The sequence below is a fragment of the Mustela lutreola genome, chromosome 9, assembly GCF_030435805.1.
Source record: "Mustela lutreola isolate mMusLut2 chromosome 9, mMusLut2.pri, whole genome shotgun sequence".
NCBI lineage: Eukaryota > Metazoa > Chordata > Mammalia > Carnivora > Mustelidae > Mustela > Mustela lutreola.
Window position 1 is genome coordinate 23,034,616 of NC_081298.1, and position 19,943 is coordinate 23,054,558.

The following is a 19,943-nucleotide window of genomic DNA, read 5'->3' on the forward strand; positions in this document are numbered from 1 at the left end:
CATTTGTAGAGAGCCCCCCCCCCCCACCAGAACTGCAGGATGGCAGCACCAACCTCAGGTCTCCCCACATTCACATCCTAGTTTTCCCAGTACCGACGGAGCCCAGAGCTGGCAATGTCCCACTGGGGGTGGGGGACATGTGGATTGAGACCTTCTTGGAGCTTAGGGTGGGAGATCAAACCTCCTCCCAACACAGAAGTTGAGAAGGTAGACAGGGAAGTTTCTAGAGGAAACTGGGGTATTATTAAGAAGTAGAAATGGTTTCCAGCTGACGGAAAATACAAGGCTCGCTACAGCGCGCAATCTGATCTGTAACTTGCAAAGAAGACCTGGCCAAGGTCACATAGCTCGTGAGGGATCCCATCAGAGCTAGATCTCAGGTCTTTCTGCCTCTAGACGTTTTGCTCTCATCGTCCTACCCTGCTTCCTGTCCTCTCTACTTCCCTCCCTACGAATGTCTTACCCAGACCCTCCCGAGAAACGATCAGGTGAATTGCCCAGTGCTAATGTCCCTGCTTCCTGGGGCTGCCGTGCAGTGGGCTCCCGGCCCTGGCTCTGCACACGTACTGTGGGCTGTGATGGGAAGCCCTGGCCAGCTCCAGAGCTGGGGATCTGACGCCAGCCTGCCTCCAGAACGGCCACTGCTAACACGCCTCCGTTTTCCAGTGCTGCCTCCACCTTGGAGACTGCGCACGACCTGCCTGGATCCCGCTCAGGAGAATGAGCCAAGGGAGGCAGGGAGAGGCCCTGGCTTCAGCTATCACGGAAGAGGTGGCAAGCCCCAGCCTGCACCCAAGGCCCTAGTACCACTGGGTCAGCCTGTCATAAGCCTGCGGGCCGTGGTGGCTCCGGGAAGCTCCTACTGGAAAGGTCCATCTTCACCCTGGAGCTGAGCCCCAAAGGCCAAAGACAACCGCACAGGAGGGACGGAGGACAGGGCTGTGGGACAGACATTCATCTGGTGTGACTAAAGCCCCATGAGCCAGGGGATGTCCACGTGGGGCTCCCAGAGGGCACCTGGCCTGATCTGTCAGTCCTGACTGCCTTTGGGAAGTGGCTGTGATGAGGGGTTGTTTCTAGGCTCCAACCAGACAAGAACCACACGGAGACCAGCCAGTACTATCACAACCAACAGATTTATGAACCTGCACTGAGACCGACGCCGAGTGGGGGTGGGGTGGGCAAGAGGCTGCGAATGACCACAGGGCCAAAGGGAAACAGGAGAACAGAACAACAGAGGGGGAAGGAGACAACTATGTTGTCTTCCCGAGGTCAATTTTCTTCTGGATGGCTCGAGCCGAATGGTAGATGAGCGAATCGATGAGTCCAGCCACTGGGGAGAGACACAAGGGCTGGTGCTGGCCCCGCTGGGCCCTTGACTGGATCCCAGAGCCTTGTCACCTGACCAGCTAGGCCAGCATCTCCCCTTGGTTGTTGAGGTAGTCTTCCTTCCCCAAGTAAAACTCCAGCAGGGAACCCAAGCTTCACATCCCCCCCCACGCCCCAGCCCCACACAGACGCCCTTGAGCTTCGAACCTGTGAACATGCCCCCGATGATGGCACACACGCCTGTCAGGAAGTGCGTGAAGGACCTGATGGAGGGACAGGCAGGGGGTCAGCAGGTACCCCTCCACCCCGCAGTCCCAGGCCCCTCCCTCCTGCCACACTCACCTGTGCTTCTCTGTCAGCTTTACCATCATGGGTGACAGCTCATACAGCACAAAGACTCCGGGAAGCCCCTGGTCACCCATCAGCCCGTTGGCGACCTTCTCGTGCCTGGTCACAGAAAACTGATTTGTCCTCAGCACCTGGGACAGGAAGAGAGTCTGGGCCGGGGCCAAGTCTGTGACCTGGCTCTCAAACCCTCTCAGCCCTACACCTGCTCCTGCCCTTGTCCGTGGCACCTGGACTGTGTGGGAGAGAAAACAAGGCCCTACGTTGCTAATGACCACCCAAGACCCAGGGGCCACCCAGACACACTCTCAGCCTCACCACCCCGCCTTTCCCTGGGTCACCAGCTCTCTACAGTTGACCGATCCCAGCTACATGGGGTGGATTCTCTCAGTGGGGGTTCACGGGATGGGAAACAACTTGCCAAGGCCGTACCATGAGTTCCTGGCAAGGCCAGGCCTGACTTCCTGTCTGCCGAGATGCTGCCCCATAGGCCACAGCAGAAAGGGGAGGAGGGCCCCCAGGAAGGGTTAGCCCCCAGCCCAGGGCAGACCACAGGATCGGTGAGCACCAGAGGAATGGATGGAGGCAGTGAGGGCAAGTAGAAAGTTAAAGTGCTTTCAAGTCTGACAGCCTGGGCCCTGCACTCTGGCTGTGAGGGTGTATTACTCCCCCGACCCCAGCCTGCCATCCATCATCTGGGGATAAGAGCAGCACCCCACTTCCCAGGTCAACAGGACTCAAGTGCTTGGCACCATGAGGGACTCTGACAGCTGAGCTCCTGCAGACTCACCTCCCCGTCCACCTTCATGTACACTGTGGGTACCACCTTCACGAAGTACTGGAACATCATGGAGGCTGCAGGGGGAACAGAGCACTGGGCATGGGTGCTGGGCAGGGCTCTGGCAGCCAAGGGCTACCTCCCAGGCTGGTACCTTGGGGTGCGGTGACATTGGTGCGGTCCAGGGGGTTCACAATGCCCGGGTAGTCCTCCCCGAATGACAGATGCCGGATGTAGTGGGTCATGTTGATCTGAAAGCAACAGCAGCACGTGAGCCTTGGCACTCAAGACCCCACCAGGCCTCACCCCATCAACGGTTCCGCAGGACAGCAGCAGACAGGGATGCTGGGTCTGGGGCGGGGACGTGTGCAGACGGTGGAGGGAGGGAGATGTCCTGCCTGGGAGAACGTGACCAACACAGGCACCCCTACACCCCACTGGGGAACTCCTTCCTCACAGAGTCCACAGCCTCTGGGCCTCCAATCTGAGGTTCTGGTGGCATTCCACCACAAAGCCAGTAAAGGCTGGGCACGGACAGGTGTGGCAGGTGCCTGGTCTGCCTGAAGTCTCAAGCCAGGGGAGCCTAGCCTGGGGGTTGAGGGGGCCAGACTTCCCAGCTCCGACACCTGTCCTGCTCTAGTCTGTATCAACCTCAATCATCAGAAGGTCTTTAAAAACATGCAAATCTGATTACATAATCACCCCGCTTCAAGGACCAATAACCTCCACTGCCTGCAGGAGGAAGACCAGACTGCTGCTTGGCCTGAGGCTTGTGCAGTCTGGTCCGAGCCAACCTCTCCAGCTTCCTCCTCCACACCCGCCTCTGCAGGTTCTGAGAAGTTCTCCACTCCCTCCTGACTTTGCCAGAGGATCCCTTTGCCCAGGACGCTCTTGCCCAGCCCTGCCCATCTCTGGCCTGTGCAGACCTCAGTTCTCTGCCCTCAGACTGCCAGGCATGGCAGAATATGGTGTATTTTTCTCTATTCCCCCATCCCAGGACATCCCTGCAGAGACAAGAAGGCAGCAGCCATCCCCCATGCCCATCCACCTCGCATGGCTTCTGGTGGTACGTACATTGTCGAGGCCGAAGCTCTGCAAGTCATGGACTAGGAGAGAAGGGAGAAGGGGTCACCAGATGGGGTAGCACCAGCCTCCTGGCTCCCTCAGCGTCCTTGCTCAGGCCTCCACACCCCTCTTGGAGTGTGACTGCCTAGCTCCTCTGACCCTCCACCCCCCAGCCCGGCCCTGCTGGAGGGCCGCCCGTCAGGCCCCCCTTGGGCCTGTGTGCGAGTCCAGACCCTCCTCGGACCTTAAGAACACAGACCCCATTTCCCCCCGACACATACAGGGAGCCCTCTATGGCCGTCTCCCAGGTTTCCACTCCCACCAAGTCCCTGCTTGCACCTCTGGAGACAAGCCCCGCTGACTCTGGTCTCTCACTAAGTACAGCTGAGGGCCAATTGCTGAGCCCCAAGGTGAGGTGGGCCCTGAGAAGGCTGTCCAAGCACTTTCCCCGACCCCCGGACCCTCACCCTCAGAGCCCCCAAAGGAAACACTATGGGTACCCTGTACTGTCTATTCCAGAACCAGTGCTTCCTGCCCTCTGGCCCTGATCTCTCCTATTTGAAGGAACCCTACCTGAAAAGTAAGACCCCCATCCCAGGCCCCTCCAAACCTCCTCCCGTCCTGAGAGGGTAGGCTGCCCCAGAAGCGGGGGCTTGGCCTCCCTGAGGGGCAGGGCCACTTACTCTCCACAGCATGGACTGCAGCACGGGGGAGGGCAGGAGAGAGACGGGAGGAAGAGAAAAGAGATTGAGAGCTTCACAACGAGAACTACGGAGCAAGACACATGGTAGAAAGGAAGGCTGGAATATTCTGGCTCAGCAGCAGGGTCTGGGCCCTGCTAACAAGGCTCCTCCTGGTCTCATCCCCAGGGGAACTCTTCCCTGGCCAGGGAGGAATGCAAGGGCTCTTGGGGGCAGAAGTACGCTGGCCTAGGAAGAATAAAAGATTTAGAGGCCAATAAGCCACTTTCCTAGCTGTATGACCTTGGGCAAGCAACTTGCCCTTTCTGGGGCTCAGTGATCTCTACAAAGGGCTGTCCTGAGGACCAGGTAGGATCTAAGATGGAAAAGCACAAGGTAAACTTCATAATCATCCCCCCATAAAGCAACAAAGATGTCAGAAACTAGCTCCCAGACCTTCCATTCAGCCAGACCTTTGGCCTCAGGCAACTGTAGCCTAGTGTTCTGAACACCCTCCCGGGAGACAGAGCACCTCTGCTCTGGGCTCCCTGACTCGGGCTGCAGCCCACGTGGAGCAGCAGAGCGGACCTCTCACTGCGTGCCTCCAGAGCCCGGGCCAGCAGCGCGACCCCGACTGTCTCCCAGCGTTGCTGTGAGACTACCCTTCCCCTGACCCCTCCAGAAGAGGGGGCTCTGGACCCACCTCTCGCCCCTACCCAGCATTCAGCCCCATCCCTGCACACCGCCTTCCACACCAGCCACGGCGCTGCCCCCAGGAGGCCCGTTCCTCCTGCTCACCGCAGTCCCTGGGCACTCAGGACCGCCAGCTCATCTCTCACCCCCGGACGCCCGTCACACTGTAGCTCTGTACATCCCCCAATACAATCCCGACTCCCAACCCTCCCAGGGGGCCCCATTACTCATCAGGGAAACCCCTACTTCTTCAGCCTCTATGCATTCAATTCATTGTCGCGCTCCAACCGCAGCCTGGCTCTCTCTTGACAGTCCTTTCCCTGCAGCCCCCTCAGGGGTGACGATTTCTTCCCCACGCTTAGCCTCCTTCGTAGCCCAAAGTGAGGCCTTGCTTCTTAATGCCATTCCAGATCATGGTCCCTCGAGCTGCCCTAAAAATCCCCAGCTTTGCAGCTGGCAAAGTATACTGACTCTCCCTACTCGTCTTAGTCCCTTCGAGATCCACACAGAAGCGCAGGCTGGCCCTTCGCGCCTCTCAACAGCTCTCGGCTCTCGAGTCTGGCCACCACTCTCTCCTCCACAACCCTGTCACCCTTCCCGATGATCTCCTGATCACCAGCTGTCATCCTACCTGTCCCGAAGTGGTCAGCCTTTCCTCCCGTCGCCATGTTTGGACTTTCTACACTTCTAGGGCACTCGGTTCTGTCTTCTTTTTCCCTCTCGAGAACTGGAGCAGGACTGGCTGGCTCTGTGGCACGGCGGACTGTTCCCACTGCATATCACCCACTGCTGCCTCGCACAGCTTGTCCACCAGCCCCCTCGAGTCTGGCCCTTGCCCTCTAGGTCCAGCCCACCTCTTCCCTTTCAAGCAAACTCCACAGAAGAGTGGTGCTTTCTCACAGGCTCCAACCCCTCTCCCTTTCCTTCCTGAGCCACACAGTGCGTGCTCCCTATCACTCCACGAAAACTGCTACCAACGTCACAGTGACCACTGCCAGGTCATCCAGCCAGTGGGCGACTCTCAGTCAACGTGCAGAAACATCGGGTCTGGGTTTGGAAATGCCTCCTTCTCCAGGCTTTCAGGACACCCCCTCTTCGCTGGCCTTCCCGTCTGACCAGCGCTCCATACCGGTCCAGCGGCTGCTTCCTCCCAATGCCCGTGTCCTCTGACAGGGAAGGCGCCACGCTCTGTCTTTGGAGCTCTCCTCCTCACTGCCTACCCTCACCTCCACGCGACCTCATCCTGTTCCACTGTTTTACATACCCAAGGACTGCCATCTAAGTATCTCGGGGCCGGACCTCTCCCCTGACCTCCAGATCCAGCCAGCTGCTTACCAGCATCCGGACTGTCTAAAAGGACACCCGGAGCCCACCAGCCTGAACACATCAGTCACTGAATTCCTGCTTGATTTGTCCAGCCATCTAAACACGTTCTTCTGAAGCTTCCCCTCTCCCGAAACAACTTCATGCCTCTCACTCCTCAGGCACAAAACTTCGGAGCCATCTTTGACCCCATCCCTTCCCGCATCACCACCGCCACCCATCAGCCACGCCTCTCGGCCTCTCCCTCCAACGTCAGCCAGCCCTGCTTGTCCCTCCCCGGCTCTGGCCCGGCCCCCATCATCCTGTGCCCAGATGGATCACAGCCATGGCCTCCTACCGGCCTCTCTGGTTCTGTCCTGCCCCCAGTCTCGTCCACGGAGCAGAGTGCTGCCTACTTCTGCCAAGTCAAGTCACAGCACGTAGCACCTTCTCAAAGCCCAACGATGGCTGTGTGTCTCACGGAGAGTAAGGGCCCTCGTCCCTGTGGTGCCCTCCCAAACCCTGCAGGCTGTGGCCCCGTTACCAGGCTCACCTTACCCCTAGCCACACTGCCCTGCTCGCTGCGTGCCAATCCCCCGCTTTTTTACGGCGTCTCCAACTCACCAAGCCCGTTCTCAGCTCAGAGATTTGCATTTGCTCTTCTCTCTGCTTCAGACACCTCTGCCCGGACACCCCAGGGCTAGCTCCTTCACCTTCTTCAGGTCTTTACTCAAATGCCTCCCCATCAGTCCTTCCCCGCCCACCCGACACCAATGGCACATATGCACCGTCTCGCCAGAGCCCCTCGCCTCCGTCATCTTGATCCTGCCTTTCTTGGGCTCACAGTACTCAACAGTAACGTTTGTGGTGTGTTTCTTTACTACACGCTGAGGACAAGGACTGTGTTCTGTTTGGAGCTGCGCTGTGAGCACCCAGACTAGAAGGGGCACGCGGTGACTACCGCATACCCAGTGTGTGCACGAAGGAACCCGGGAAGGAACAGAAATCCCACTTATTCATCCGTGTGAACAACCTGTCTGTGTGGGGGGGGGACTAGTATCTGCAGCCCCATTTTAGAGAAGAAATTGAATGGGGCTCCATAGTCCCCAAATCTGACCTAACTTGGGAGGGGCTGACCCTGTGTTCGAGCCCTGCCCTGCTGACCCCCAAGCCTCCCACACGGCACACCTGATCCTGAGAACTACTCTGAGACAAGTGCCCCCCACAGCCGGGCTCTGGGCCGCAGCCTTCACCCGCACAAGCACCCTAGGAGAGAAGGACCAGCCTCTCCATTTTATAAAATAGGAAACGAGCTCAAAAAGGTGAAGGAACTTCCTCCAAGTTTCGCACAGCCAGTAAGGTCTGAAACTGAACTCTGAACCCAGGCAGTCTGGGTCCCCAGCCTGAACTGTGCTCTGAACTGTGTACCAAACTGCTGCCCTGTGATGAGGGTCTCCCCCGGGTCGAGGACACACAGCATCGGGCAGGCGCAGGGGCACTCAAACCCACCAGGGCATCCGGGGTCTAAAACCCCCCAGCGAAGGCAGGTGCACTCACCATGCACATGAGACTGCTGGAAGCTCTTCCCGGGAGCAAAGTGGAAGTTTCCGGCTACCTGTAGGGGATATTCCCACTCATTCTCCAGCCGTCTCCTCCCTTCCTCTGGTCTCCTGAGGGCCTGAGAGGGCCCTCGGTTCACCGAGGAGCGAGGCCAACCCACAGCTCAGCTGGCCCTTTCCCACCTCAGTCCCTCCTGTACCTTGTTGACTTCTAAGAAGCCATACACTTGGCAGCCTTCGTTCTTCTGCTCCTGCATCTTCTGGCTGAAGCCCTCTCGCCGGCACTGCTCGATCGTGTCTGGGTTCTTGAAGGCCCAGCCCCGACGCCGATAGGCCTCTCGCACATCTTCACAGGTGTTGCAGCACCTGCGGGCAGGGGGGAGGGGTGGGGCATGCGGTGAGAGCCGCACAGAGGCACAGGCCGGGAGCCGGGACCTCTGGAGACAGAGCAGTGCTGTCCACGAACGAAGCCTCTGCCAGCCTCGCCCCCGGCCACCAAATGTTCTCAAACCACGTTTGCTCAGAGGCAGCAGGACTGTTAAAAATGCATATTCCCATTCTGTTGGGGATGCCGAAATGTTTTAGGACAGAGAGCAGTGACAGCTGCCCAACACTTGAATGTAGTTAATGCCACTGAATCCAACACGTGAAAATGGTTAAAATGCTAAGTTTTAAAAGTCATACATATTGTACCACAATGGGAAAAAAATATTAAATACACACTCCCAGGCCCTACCCTAGACCTGCTGAATCAGCTTCTTGGGGGCCAGGGCCCGAGGAACAGAAGCAGTGGCCACCTATCACAGGTCTCATTACCTGGACTGGGCCCACAATCCCAGCTCTTTACATACAGTATACCCTAACCCCAATGTGACTGTTCTGGGAGACGTGTTCTCATCAGCCCCCTTCCCCAGAGAGGTTATGTGGCTCTGCCCAAGGACCCAAGGACCCAGGCGGCTGGACTCTGAACTGGAGCAGGGACCACTTCAGCCTCCACCCGTCTCTGGCCCCACGCAGGGCCTGGCCATAGAGCCCCAGGCACGTGCACCAGGAGCAGTGACTGAGGCACACATCCCCACTCAACTCCCGGTCCAAACTCCCCCACTTGCCGTGAAGCCCGCCACAGACGGAGGATGGCTGACACACGGTGCCTCGCGGGAGCCCCCCACCCCGGCCCCCAGGGTCCAGCTCACTTGATGTCTTCTGTTTCGGCACCATAGCAGCTCTCACAGCGATCAGGGTCCAGGGAGTCAGGGTCAAACACCTTTACCTCGACTTTCCCGAGCTCTAAGGGGAGGACAGAGGCAGGGGCATCAGCTGGGAGCAGACAGAGCGAAAACGGCACCCCTGACCCCTGCACAGGCCCTTTGGTCTGTGGCCTGGGCATAATAAAAGCTACAATAATAGCTAATACTGGGGCGCCTGGGTGGCTCATTTGGTTAAGCGCCTGCCTTTAGCTCAGGTCGTGATCCCCATCAGGCTCCCTGCTCGGCCGGGAGTCTGCTTGTCCCTTTCCCTCTGCCCCTCCCCCTCTCTTGCAGTCTCTCAAATAAATAAATAAAATCTTAAAAAAAAAAAAAAGCCAATATTGGGGCGCCTGGGTGGCTCAGTGGGTTAAGCCGCTGCCTTCGGCTCAGGGTCCTGGGATCGAGTCCCGTGTCGGGCTCTCTGCTCAGCAGGGAAGCCTGCTTCCCTCTCTCTCTCTCTCTGCCTGCCTCTCTACTTGTAATCTCTGTCTGTCAAATAAACAAATAAAATCTTTAAAAAAAAAAAAGCCAATATTTATATGGTGCACACCATGTATCCAGCACTAAGCACTTTGGCACATGTATTATTTCTCGAAATAAAAGTACAAGTAATGAAACAGTAACAGCAAATACTAAGTGTTAGCTGACTACAGGTCACTGTGCACAGAATGTCTTTCACCGCACACGGATCTGAGGAAGGTTGGGATGATTATTACCCACATCGTACTTGTAAAGATTGGGAAACTCAGAGATGAGAAGTGGCTCTGCCTAGGGTGACACAGTTAAGTGGCAGATTTCAGCCCTAGTTTCTAGGCGTGTGCCTTTAACCACCTCACCTTGGTGCTACACCTCAGACCTTTCTCTCCGCGCTCAACTCCCTGACTCTTAACTACCTCCTCCTAACCGCAGACTCCAATATTCAGTAACGCAACCTCCTGCCTTCCCAAGTCGTATTTTGTCCTCCCATCTGAGCCTCATTCCCACACGCACACCTAGACCCTGTTATTTCCCATGACCGCAAACCTTCCACAATTCAATTTCAAGTATCCCAATCTCTGACTCCTTATCCTTATGTTCCCAGCTCACTACCTCCGGTACCCAGAAACCACCAATTCTTTGACAACAATGACACCATCACCCCCTCACGCCCTCGCTTCCCTCTTTATTTAAATTCCATGGTCCAAATGGGGAACGGACTGTCTTCAATAAATGCTGCCGGGAAAACTGGATGTTTATATGCAAAAAACGAAACTGGACCCCTATCTTACACAACTCACAAAAATTAACTCGAAATGATTAAAGACTTAAATGTAAGACTGATAGTGTAAAACTTCAGAAAGAAAATAAGGAAAGAGCTCCCTGACATTGGTCTTGGTAATTATTTTTTGGTTATGACACCAAACGTATACGCAACAAAAGCAAAAATAAACAAGTGGGACAACACCACAATAAAAAGCTTCTGTATTGCAAAAGGAACGATTAACAAAATGACAGGACAACCGATGGAATACAAGAAAACACTCACAAATGATATATCTGATAAGGGGTTACTATCCAAAATACATAAGGAACTCATACAACTCAACAGCAAAACAAATGAACATCAAAGGATCTAATTAAAAATGGACAAAGGAAAGGACTTGAACATACATTTTTCAAAAGAACACATACAAATGGCCAACAGGTAAATGGAAAAGAGCTCCACAGCATTAATCATCAGGGAAATGCAAGTCAAAACCCTAAGAGATCACCTCACACCTTCTAGAATGGCTGTTACCATTCATAAATACAAACAAACATGACACCTGGGTGGCTCAGTTGGTTGGGCGACTGCCTTCGGTTTGGGGTTGTGATCCTGGAGTCCTGGGATCTAGTACCACGGGGCTCCCTGCTCAGCAGGAGTCTGCTTCTCCCTCTGACCCTCCCCTCTCTTGTGCTCTCTTTCATTCTCTCTCAAATAAATAAAATCTTTAAAAAACAAACAAGAAATAACTAGTATTGGGGCACCTGGCTGACTCAGTATAAATGGAACTCTTCGTCCTGGGGTTGTGAATTTGATCTCCACATTAGGAGTGGAGCCTACTTAAAAAAAACAAAAACAAAAACAAAAAAAACGGGGCGCTTGGGTGGCTCAGTGGGTTAAGCCTCTGCCTTCGGCTCAGGTCATGATCCCAGGGTCCTGGGATTGAGCCCCACATTGGGCTCTCTGCTCGGCAGGGAGCCTTCTTCCCCCCCTCTCTCTGCCTACTTGTGCTCTTTCTTTCTCTGTCAAATAAATAAATAAAATCTTAAAAAAAAAACCCTCTTTAAAAATAAAGCAACAACAAAAAACAAGAAATAACTAGTATTGACAAAGATGTGGGAAAAAGGGAATGCTCATGCACTGTTGGTGGGAATGTAAATTGGTGCAGCCTCTATGGCAAACAGTACAGAAGTTCCTTCAAAAATTAAAAAGAGAACTACCATATGTTCTAGCAATTCCATGGCTGGGTATATATCCAAAAAACCCCAAAATCGGGGGCGCCTGGGTGGCTCAGTGGGTTGGGCCGCTGCCTTCGGCTCAGGTCATGATCTCAGGGTCCTGGGATCGAGTCCCGCATCGGGCTCTCTGCTCAGCAGAGAGCCTGCTTCCCTCTCTCTCTCTCTGCCTGCTTCTCCGACTACTTGTGATTTCTCTCTGTCAAATAAATAAATGAAATCTTTAAAAAAAAAAAAAAAAAAAAAAAAAAAAAAAAAAAAAACCCAAAATCGTATCTCTTATCAGTATCTGCAGTTCCATGTTCTTTGCAGCATTATTTACAACAGCCAAGACATGGAAACAATCTAAGTGTTTGTCAACAGATGAACGGATAAAGAAAATGTGGTGCATATATACATAGTGGAGTATCATTCAGCCACTAAAAAGAAGGAACTCCTTTATCTGCAACAGCATGGATAACGGTTGAGGACATTATGCTAAGTAAAATAAGTCAGAGAAAGACAACTTCATGATCTCATTTACATGTAGAATCTAAAAAAGCCTGTTTCATAAAAACAGACACTAGAATGGTGGTTGCCAGGGGTTGGGAGGTGGGGGAAACAGGGAGATGTTGATCAGGGGGCACAGACTCCCAGTTATAAGATGAGTAAGTTGTGGGATCTAATGTATAGGATAGACTGTAGTTAACAACACCGTACTGTATACTTGAAAGTTGCTAAGAGAGTAGATCTTCAATATTGGTTCTTACCAAACACATAAAACGTAACCATGTGAAGTGATGGATATGCTAGCTAACCATACTGTGGTAATCATTTCATAACACCTGTGTAACCCAATCATCACACGATACACCTGGAATACAAATGTTTAAGTTTACAAAATGTTATTTTTTCTTTCTTTTTTTTTTTTTAAGTGGAGCCTGAACCCATGACCCTGAGATAAAGGCCTGAGCTGGGATCAAGAGTTGGACACTTAATCGATGGAGCCACCCAGATGGCCCCATGATGAAAAGATTTTATTTATTTGACAGAGAGAAAGGGAACACAAGCAGAGGGAGTGGGAGAGGGAGAAGCAGGCTTCCCGTCAAGCAGGGAGCCTGAGTGGGGCTCGATCCCAGGACCCCGGGATCATGACCTGAGCTGAAGGCAGATGCCTAATGACTGAGCCACCCAGGCGCCCCATGACGTCACTTTCAATTTCCACGATGAACAGAGAAGCAACAGAGCCCACTTGATCTCCCTACCAAATCCACCAGGCCACCTGCATTCTCTGTCAGCCCCTACCCTACCTTCACTGCTCTCTCTCATGGCAAAATACCTGAAAGTGGTTTTTTTTTTTTTTTTTTTAAGATCTTATTTATTTATTTGACAGAAAGAGAGAGAGAGAGAGATCACAAGCAGGCAGAGAGAGAGAGAAGCAGGCTCCCTGCTGAGCAGAGAACCAGATGAGGGGCTGGATCCCAGGACCCTGGGATCATGACCTGAGCCGAAGGCAGAGGCTTAACCCACTGAGCCACCCAGGTGCCCCTGAAAGCGTTATTTTTACTCAATGCCTCTCTTTCCTTTTCTGTTCTTTCATCAGATTTTCATCCTCAACAGTATTGAAACTGTTCTTTGTAAAGTCTCCAGGGGCCTCCATGTTGTCAATTGCAATGATCAATTCTTACTGATTTTACAGGACTATCAACAGCTTCTGACAGATGCTCACTCTCTCTTCTTGAAAGTCTCTGCCTCCATTTGGCTTTTGCAACATCTCTTGTTTCTCTTCTACCTTAATGGCTCTCAATCTTCCTTCCTGGATCCTCTTTTCCTGACTTCTAAATATTGGAGGGGCTGAGGGTACAGTCCCTAGACCTCTACTCTACTAACATTTTTACTCCTTAGGTCTTCTCCTTTAGTCCAATGGCTTTAATGCCATCTGCATGCCGATAACTCCTACATTTATTCCCCAGCCCTTCTCTAACGTCTAGACTGGTAGTCTAACTGCCTCCTGAACATTATAAGGTATAAAATGGGCACCCCAAGTTTAACATGCCTCAAACCTGAAATCTACCCCTCAATCCTCATCCTTCCTTGTGAGACCAATCCCCAAGAAGTCCCCAGTGATCACCACTTCCTGGTATTCACATCCTTATGTAGTTCCACCTCCCGTAATGAATAGGGCTGATCTGTGTGACCACTTATATACTGCAGAAATGATGGTGTCCAACTTCTGAGGCTAGGTCATAAAAGAAGCTGCAGTTTCTACCTTGTGGTTTCCCAGATCACATGCACAGGGAGAAGCCAGATGCCATGCCTTGAGGACACTGAAGCAGCTCTATTGAGAGGCCCGTGTGCTTAAAGGCACTGAGGCATCTTGCCAACAGCCATACACCTGAGCTCTTAGGAGCAGACCCTCCAGCCCCAGTCAAGCCTTCAGATGACTAGAGCCTCAGCCAAAAGCTAGACTGCAATCTCATGAGAGACCCTAAGCCAGAACCACCCAACCACACCAGTCTTGAATTCCCACCCCACAGAAACTGAAATAAAACAATGTTTGTCCTATTAAGCCACTAATTTTGAGGATAATTTGTTACACGGCAGGAGATAGATAATATTCCCTCTCTCTCTCTCTCTCACACGCACACACTCACACACACACACACACACACATTCTCTTTCTCCTCTCTGGTCATGCCTATTGCATGTCATTCATTTGCTCACGGCAAAACCCTTGGAATCAACCTCCACTCTGCTTTCTTATACCCTATTTACAATGCTATAGCAAATTCCTTGCTCTCTGCTAGACAGGAAAGAAGTTAGGGTGAGCAGCCACACTGTACCAGGTATCACACACATATGACTTCATTTGATTGTATAATTCCATGTGGTTGGTACTAGTGTTTATCATGGCTTTATAGGTGAGATCATAGACTGCAAGAGACAAAATTATACATTTGTCTGAATTACATTCAGGCAATCTAACTCAAGAATGTAAACTCTTAACCTTGAGCCATCCTTGGAAGTGCCTTCCAGAGGGGAAGAACACTAAAGGCTGAATTCAGCTATCGGGATGGGGAAGCGAATGCCCAGAGAAATGTGGGTCCACCTAGAGGAGTTCTGCCAAGGTAACAGCACATAAGACCCATCCTGAAACTTCTGTTACTCACCTGTGATAGGCAGGGATTGGAGACCTCTGAGAATGATAGCCAACTAGAGTACTCTACTAAGCCTGGATTTCAGGCCACTCTGATTCTTAATAACAGGGGGACCCTAAGCAAGCCACTTGACTTCTCTGGGTCTTAGCTGCTTCATTTGTCATTTGGCCAGCCACATCCCACTTGCCAGCAGGAAGGGCTTGGGCATGTCCAGCTCTGGGATCTGAGATCTGGCCTCCTCCCCACAGTTACCATGACGCTCGGCCTCTGAGCTCACGGGGATGCCATCCTTATCTAGCCGTTGCTTAAACAGGTTGTGCTCCACATCCAGCTGCTGCTCCCCAGCCACATCCATGGCATCGATGCTCAGATCTGGAAGCAGGAAGTCAGGGTAAGGTACTGGGAACCTAGGGCAAGGGGAGAATCTGGGTTTTGGAGGATAAGAGGATGCTGGGACTGTCTGGGGGCAGCAGTGGATTAGGGGGAAGGGGCTGTCCTGGAATCCCACCCAGAACCTAAGGCTGGAGGTGTGAATCTGGAAGCCCACCTGAGAACTTGCAACTCCCAGCCCTGGTGGGTACTCACAGGCACAAGGCATATGCGGAAAAAACACGTCGATGTTGATCTTCAGTTTATCTCCCCGTGACTTGTCCACATAGAGTTCAGGATGCACCTGGAGCAGCACTACCTCAGTAAGACTTGACCCTACGCCTCTCCTTCCCCACTCCCATCCCTAGAATGCCGAGCCCCGCCCACGTACTAGGCCCGCCCCTTACCTCAGTGGTGAGGTAATACTGCAGCTCGGACAGAAACAGTAGCAGCATGAGGAGGCCACTGACAATGGTCACTGCGGGGAAGGGAGCGAGGGTCAGAAGGGCCTCTGCTCCATTCTCTCAAGCCCACCATAGGCCCAGTCGTGTCCAGGCGCCCAGGCCAAGCTCTCGGACCCCCATGTCCCCGCGACCCCGGCCCTGTAGCGGCCTACCCGTGGCGCCCCCGCAGGTCTTAACCCGGAAGTCCTCCAGAGTCTTGGGGTAGGCATCGAACTGCTTGAGCTTCCCCAGCGCCTCCATGGGGACCAGCCGGAAAGGGGACGCCAGCCGGCCCGCCCCCGCGGCCTCCTGCTTCCGGCCAGGAGTTTGAGCCACGCCCCCTCTCCTTGCGCACGCAGGCGCACCAATGCGCACGCTTGGCACCACCCCTCGCTCGAGTTCTCGCTCTGGCCGCCCCGCCCACCGGTGCTGGGGGCTGCAGTCTGAACTGGGTAGTGGGGACTGCTCCCGCGGACTGGGTAGTGTGTCTTGTGGACAGGGCTCCCGGAGGTGACTCTGCGGGGGCAGAAACAGTAATAGCAGCATTCGCTTCCCTTGACCTAGGAACTGAGCCGAGAGTTTCCCATGAGACTCCTGGAACAACATGAACCTCCTAGAACAGTGGCTTTCAAAGTGTCCCCAACTAGCAACCTCATCATCACCTGGGTACCTGGTTAAAAATGCGTATTGGCCCTATCACAGACCTGCTGACTCAGAAACTAGGAGTGGATCCCAGGTGAATCCCTGCAGTTAGTTTGAGAATCACTGCTGTAGAAAGTAGGTGGGACTTTCAACTCTCATTTTCTGAAAGAGGAACTGCCCGGAGAAGCTAAGTAACTTGCCCTGGATCACAGCCAGTTAATGGCGGGGCAACTCAACCACACCAGTCTTGAATTCCTAACCCACAGAAACTGAGAAAGCAAATGTTTGTTTTATTGAGCCACTAATTTTGAGGATAATTCCTCACACAGTAGCAGATATATAATATTCCCCTGTCTCAGACACACACACATACACACACACATTCTCTTTCTCCTCTCTAGTCATACCTGTTGCAAGCCATTCATTTGCTCAGAGAAAAACCCTTGGAATCAACCTTGACTCTGCTCTCTTATACCCTGGGTCGTGGCTGGGTTGATTCCAGACCATTTCTTCTGGACCTCAAAGTAGGTAAACAAGAAATGTATATACATTCCACTTAAAAATGGTTAAGATGGTGGGGCGCCTGGTGGCTCAGCAGTTTAAAGCCTCTGCCTTCGGCTCAGGTCATGATTCCTGGGATTGAGCCCCACATAGGGCTGTCTGCTCAGCAGGGAGCCTGCTTCCTCCTCTCACTCTCTCTCTCTCTCTCTCTCTCTGCTTGCCTCTCTGCCTACTTGTGATCTCTGTCAAATAAATAAAAATAAAATAAAATCTTTAAAAAAATGGTTAAGATGGTAAATTTTATGTTGTATGTATTTTACCACATACACAATTGGGAAAAGAGTAAATAATAATTAAAAAGCAGGGACGCCTGGGTGGCTCAGTCAGTTAAGCATCAGACTCTTGATCTCAGCTCAGGTCTTGATCTCAGGGTAGTGAGTTCAAATTCTACACTGAGCTCCACACTGGGCATGGAGCTTACTTTAAAAAAAGAAAGAACGAAAGAAAGAAAACTAAAAAGAGGAATGTGTCTTGTACTGTGAAGCAGATAATAAGGAAACTATAACAGTGACAACAGGGGTAGGGACTTTCTGTTTTAGGAATTCCAGGATTAGATGGTCCTTCTCTTTCCAGAATTCTTTTAGGTCGCCATGACAGGAGACCAAAACACTGACTCGTTAGAGACTTCACTCTTCATAATATCAGGCTTTATACTAATGCTTCAAACTTCTCCATCAAGGCAGGCTCCTCCAACCTTTGGAGCAGGTAGGGACTGCACAGGACTGGTTCCCCTGTAGAACAGGTCACTGGTCCCCTGTAGCTGCTGCCTACAAGCCCATCCAGAGAAGAGGAAGGTTTCAGTTCCTTTCATTGGTTCCTTCTGCCATGTCACAGTCTTCTTTCACCTTATTTTCACACCGATAAATAAACTTCTCCTAATTGTTAAATAAATAAATACATTTGCAGATCTTCCATGTTCTCCTTCCCCAGTGTGGTTGGACCATTTTTCTCTTGGGAGAAATATGGAGACCTCAGTGTGTCTGGATTGAAAACAAGAGTCACAGGGTAGAAATCCCATTGCTTCCACTGAGAAGGAAGAATCATAACAGAGCTGGGGCACCTGGGTGGCTCAGTGGGTTAAGCCTCTGCCTTCGGCTCAGGTCATGGTCCCATGGTCCTGGGATCCAGCTCCACATTGGGCTCTCTACTCTGCAGGGATCCTGCTTCCCCCTCCCCCTCTCCCTGCCTCTCTGCCTACTTGTACTCTTTCTCTCTCTGTCAAATAAATAAATAAAATATTTAAAAAAAAAAAAGAAAGAAAGAATCATAATGGAGCTGTGTCAGTGTGTCTCAGAGTCCAATTAGAAGAGCTTCTTACAAGGGCGCGCGGGGGTGGTGCTCAGTGGGTTAATACTCTGCCTTCAGCTCTGGTCATGATCTCAGGGTCCTGGGATTGAGCATCGCATCGGGCTCTTTGCTCAGTGGGGAGCCTGCCCCCCCCACCTGCCTCTCTGCCTGTTTGTGATCTCTCTCTCTCTGTGTCAAATAAATAAATAAAATCTTAAAAAAAAAAAAAGAGCTTCTTACAGACTTGAGTAATACTGGGGTCAGGGAATGGACCCAAAGATGAGTGACATTTAAAATGACACTTGAAGGGCGCCTGGGTGGCTCAGTGGTTAAGCCGCTGCCTTCGGCTCAGGTCATGATCTCAGGGTCCTGGGATCGAGTCCCGCATCGGGCTCACTGCTCAGCAGGGAGCCTGCTTCCTCCTCTCTCTCTGCCTGCCTCTCTGCCTACTTGTGATTTCTCTCTGTCAAATAAATAAATAAAATCTTAAAAAAAAAAAAGAGAGAAAAAAAAAATAAAATGACACTTGAAGAGAAGGAAGAAACCAGAGAGGTGAACTACTAAGTGGGAGGGAGTAATGTGTTCCAGGAAGAGGAATTACAAGTGCAAAGGTCCTGGGACAAGACAGAACTTGGAAAGTTCTAGGAAGAAGGAAAAGCCAGGATGTCTGGAAAATGTGAGATGAATGAGGATTTTGGATTTTATTCTGCATGTAATGGGATGCCATTTTAAGGATTTAAGCAAGAAATTAATTTAAGATCATGCCAGTTGCTAGGTGAAGAATGGACAAGGGATGGATAGAACAGAAGTAGATACAACAGTTAGGATGCGATTGCAGGGAAAACATAAGCTTCTCTTTAGAAAACAAAAATATAATTAGAATATAAGCTTCCATTTTATTTATTTATTTTATTTTATTTTTTAAAAATATTTTATTTATTTGACAGAGATCACAAGTAGGCAGAGAGGCAGGCAGAGAGAGGGGAAGGGAAGCAGGCCCCCTGCTGAGCAGAGAGCCCGATGGATGTGGGGCTCGATCCCCGGACCCTGAGATCATGACCTGAGCCGAAGGCAGAGGCTTTAACCCACTGAGCCACCCAGGCGCCCCTAAGCTTCCATTTTAATAGAGAAATTTTTTTTTTTTCTGTAAAATACTTCCTGACTAGATCTATTAAGCCAAGACAGTGGTTCTGAAAGTGGGGTCCTCTGGGCCAACTGCATTGTCCTCACCTGAGAATTTGTTAGAAATGCAAATTCTCAGGCACACCCTGGAAAAATTAAATCAGAAGCTCTGGGGACGAGGCTCAGCATTCTGTGTTTTTATTAAGCTTTCCTGGTGATTCTGAGGCATACCCTTGTTTGAAAAGCACTGGACTCAGAAAGGACTCTCAAGCAAATACTTTCTATGTGCAGTATGGCTCAACCCATATAAAGAAGGATCGTCTTTCAATATTTGTAAAACATTCTTTAAATAATTACACAAATCAAGGGTGCCTGGGTCACTAAGTCGGTTAAGTGTCTGCCTTTGGCTCTGGTCATGATCCCGGAGGTCCTGGGATCCAGCAGGGTCAGGCTGTCTTCTCAGTGGGGAGTCTGCTTCTCCCTCTCCCTCTGCCCCTCCACCCCGACTCACGCTTTTTCTCTCAAATAAATAAATAAATAAACAAAATCTTTTTTAAAAATTTACACAGATCATAAGACAATGACCAGTGAGCAAGCTAAGTATAAAGATTCTAGTTCCAATAATATGTAGATTTAATCCTGGAAAACTTCTTGCTGAGAAACATCTTGAAATGCTAAATAAAAATTATCCTTTGGAACATACATCTGACTCATGAAAAAGTAAGAGAAATTCCCAGGGGCTATAAGTGAAAGAGTTGAAAAAAGCAGTAAACTCGTGAGCTGACTTTGCAATTCTGGGGATGGGACAGGGAGAGGTGGCTAAGGGACTTGGAGTGTCAGTGATCTACAAGCTTGGGTTTTCTTTTTCCTTTTCTTCCTTTTTAGCATATAATAATTCATAGTAAC

General features: G+C 51.5%; 1 protein-coding gene across 1 annotated transcript; it reads right to left on the reverse strand.

Moving 5' to 3' along the window:
• Positions 1-1,117: 1,117 nt before the first annotated feature.
• Positions 1,118-15,764, reverse strand: ERGIC3 (ERGIC and golgi 3). Its single transcript, XM_059133390.1, has 13 exons — positions 15,599-15,764; positions 15,390-15,460; positions 15,199-15,286; positions 14,866-14,985; positions 8,945-9,038; positions 7,952-8,117; positions 7,750-7,807; positions 3,527-3,558; positions 2,607-2,703; positions 2,465-2,529; positions 1,672-1,808; positions 1,537-1,592; positions 1,118-1,333 (listed from the first exon to the last, which is right to left on the reverse strand). Exons 1-13 carry the CDS (start codon positions 15,684-15,686, stop codon positions 1,254-1,256), a joined length of 1,152 nt encoding a protein of 383 aa, XP_058989373.1. The 5' UTR covers positions 15,687-15,764; the 3' UTR covers positions 1,118-1,253.
• Positions 15,765-19,943: the final 4,179 nt, after the last annotated feature.

What these genes read in the sequence shown, in the direction of transcription:
- ERGIC3 (XM_059133390.1), bottom strand. Translation starts at nt 15,686, where the DNA reads ATGGAGGCGCTGGGGAAGCTCAAGCAGTTCGATGCCTACCCCAAGACT. An exon ending in CCAGCAGTCTCATGTGCATG is followed by an intron (nt 3,559 to 7,749) that starts GTGAGTGCACCT and finishes CTTCTCTCCTAG; the next exon opens with TCCATGACTTGCAGAGCTTC. An exon ending in ACATGAAGGTGGACGGGGAG is followed by an intron (nt 1,809 to 2,464) that starts GTGAGTCTGCAG and finishes TTCCTGTCCCAG; the next exon opens with GTGCTGAGGACAAATCAGTT.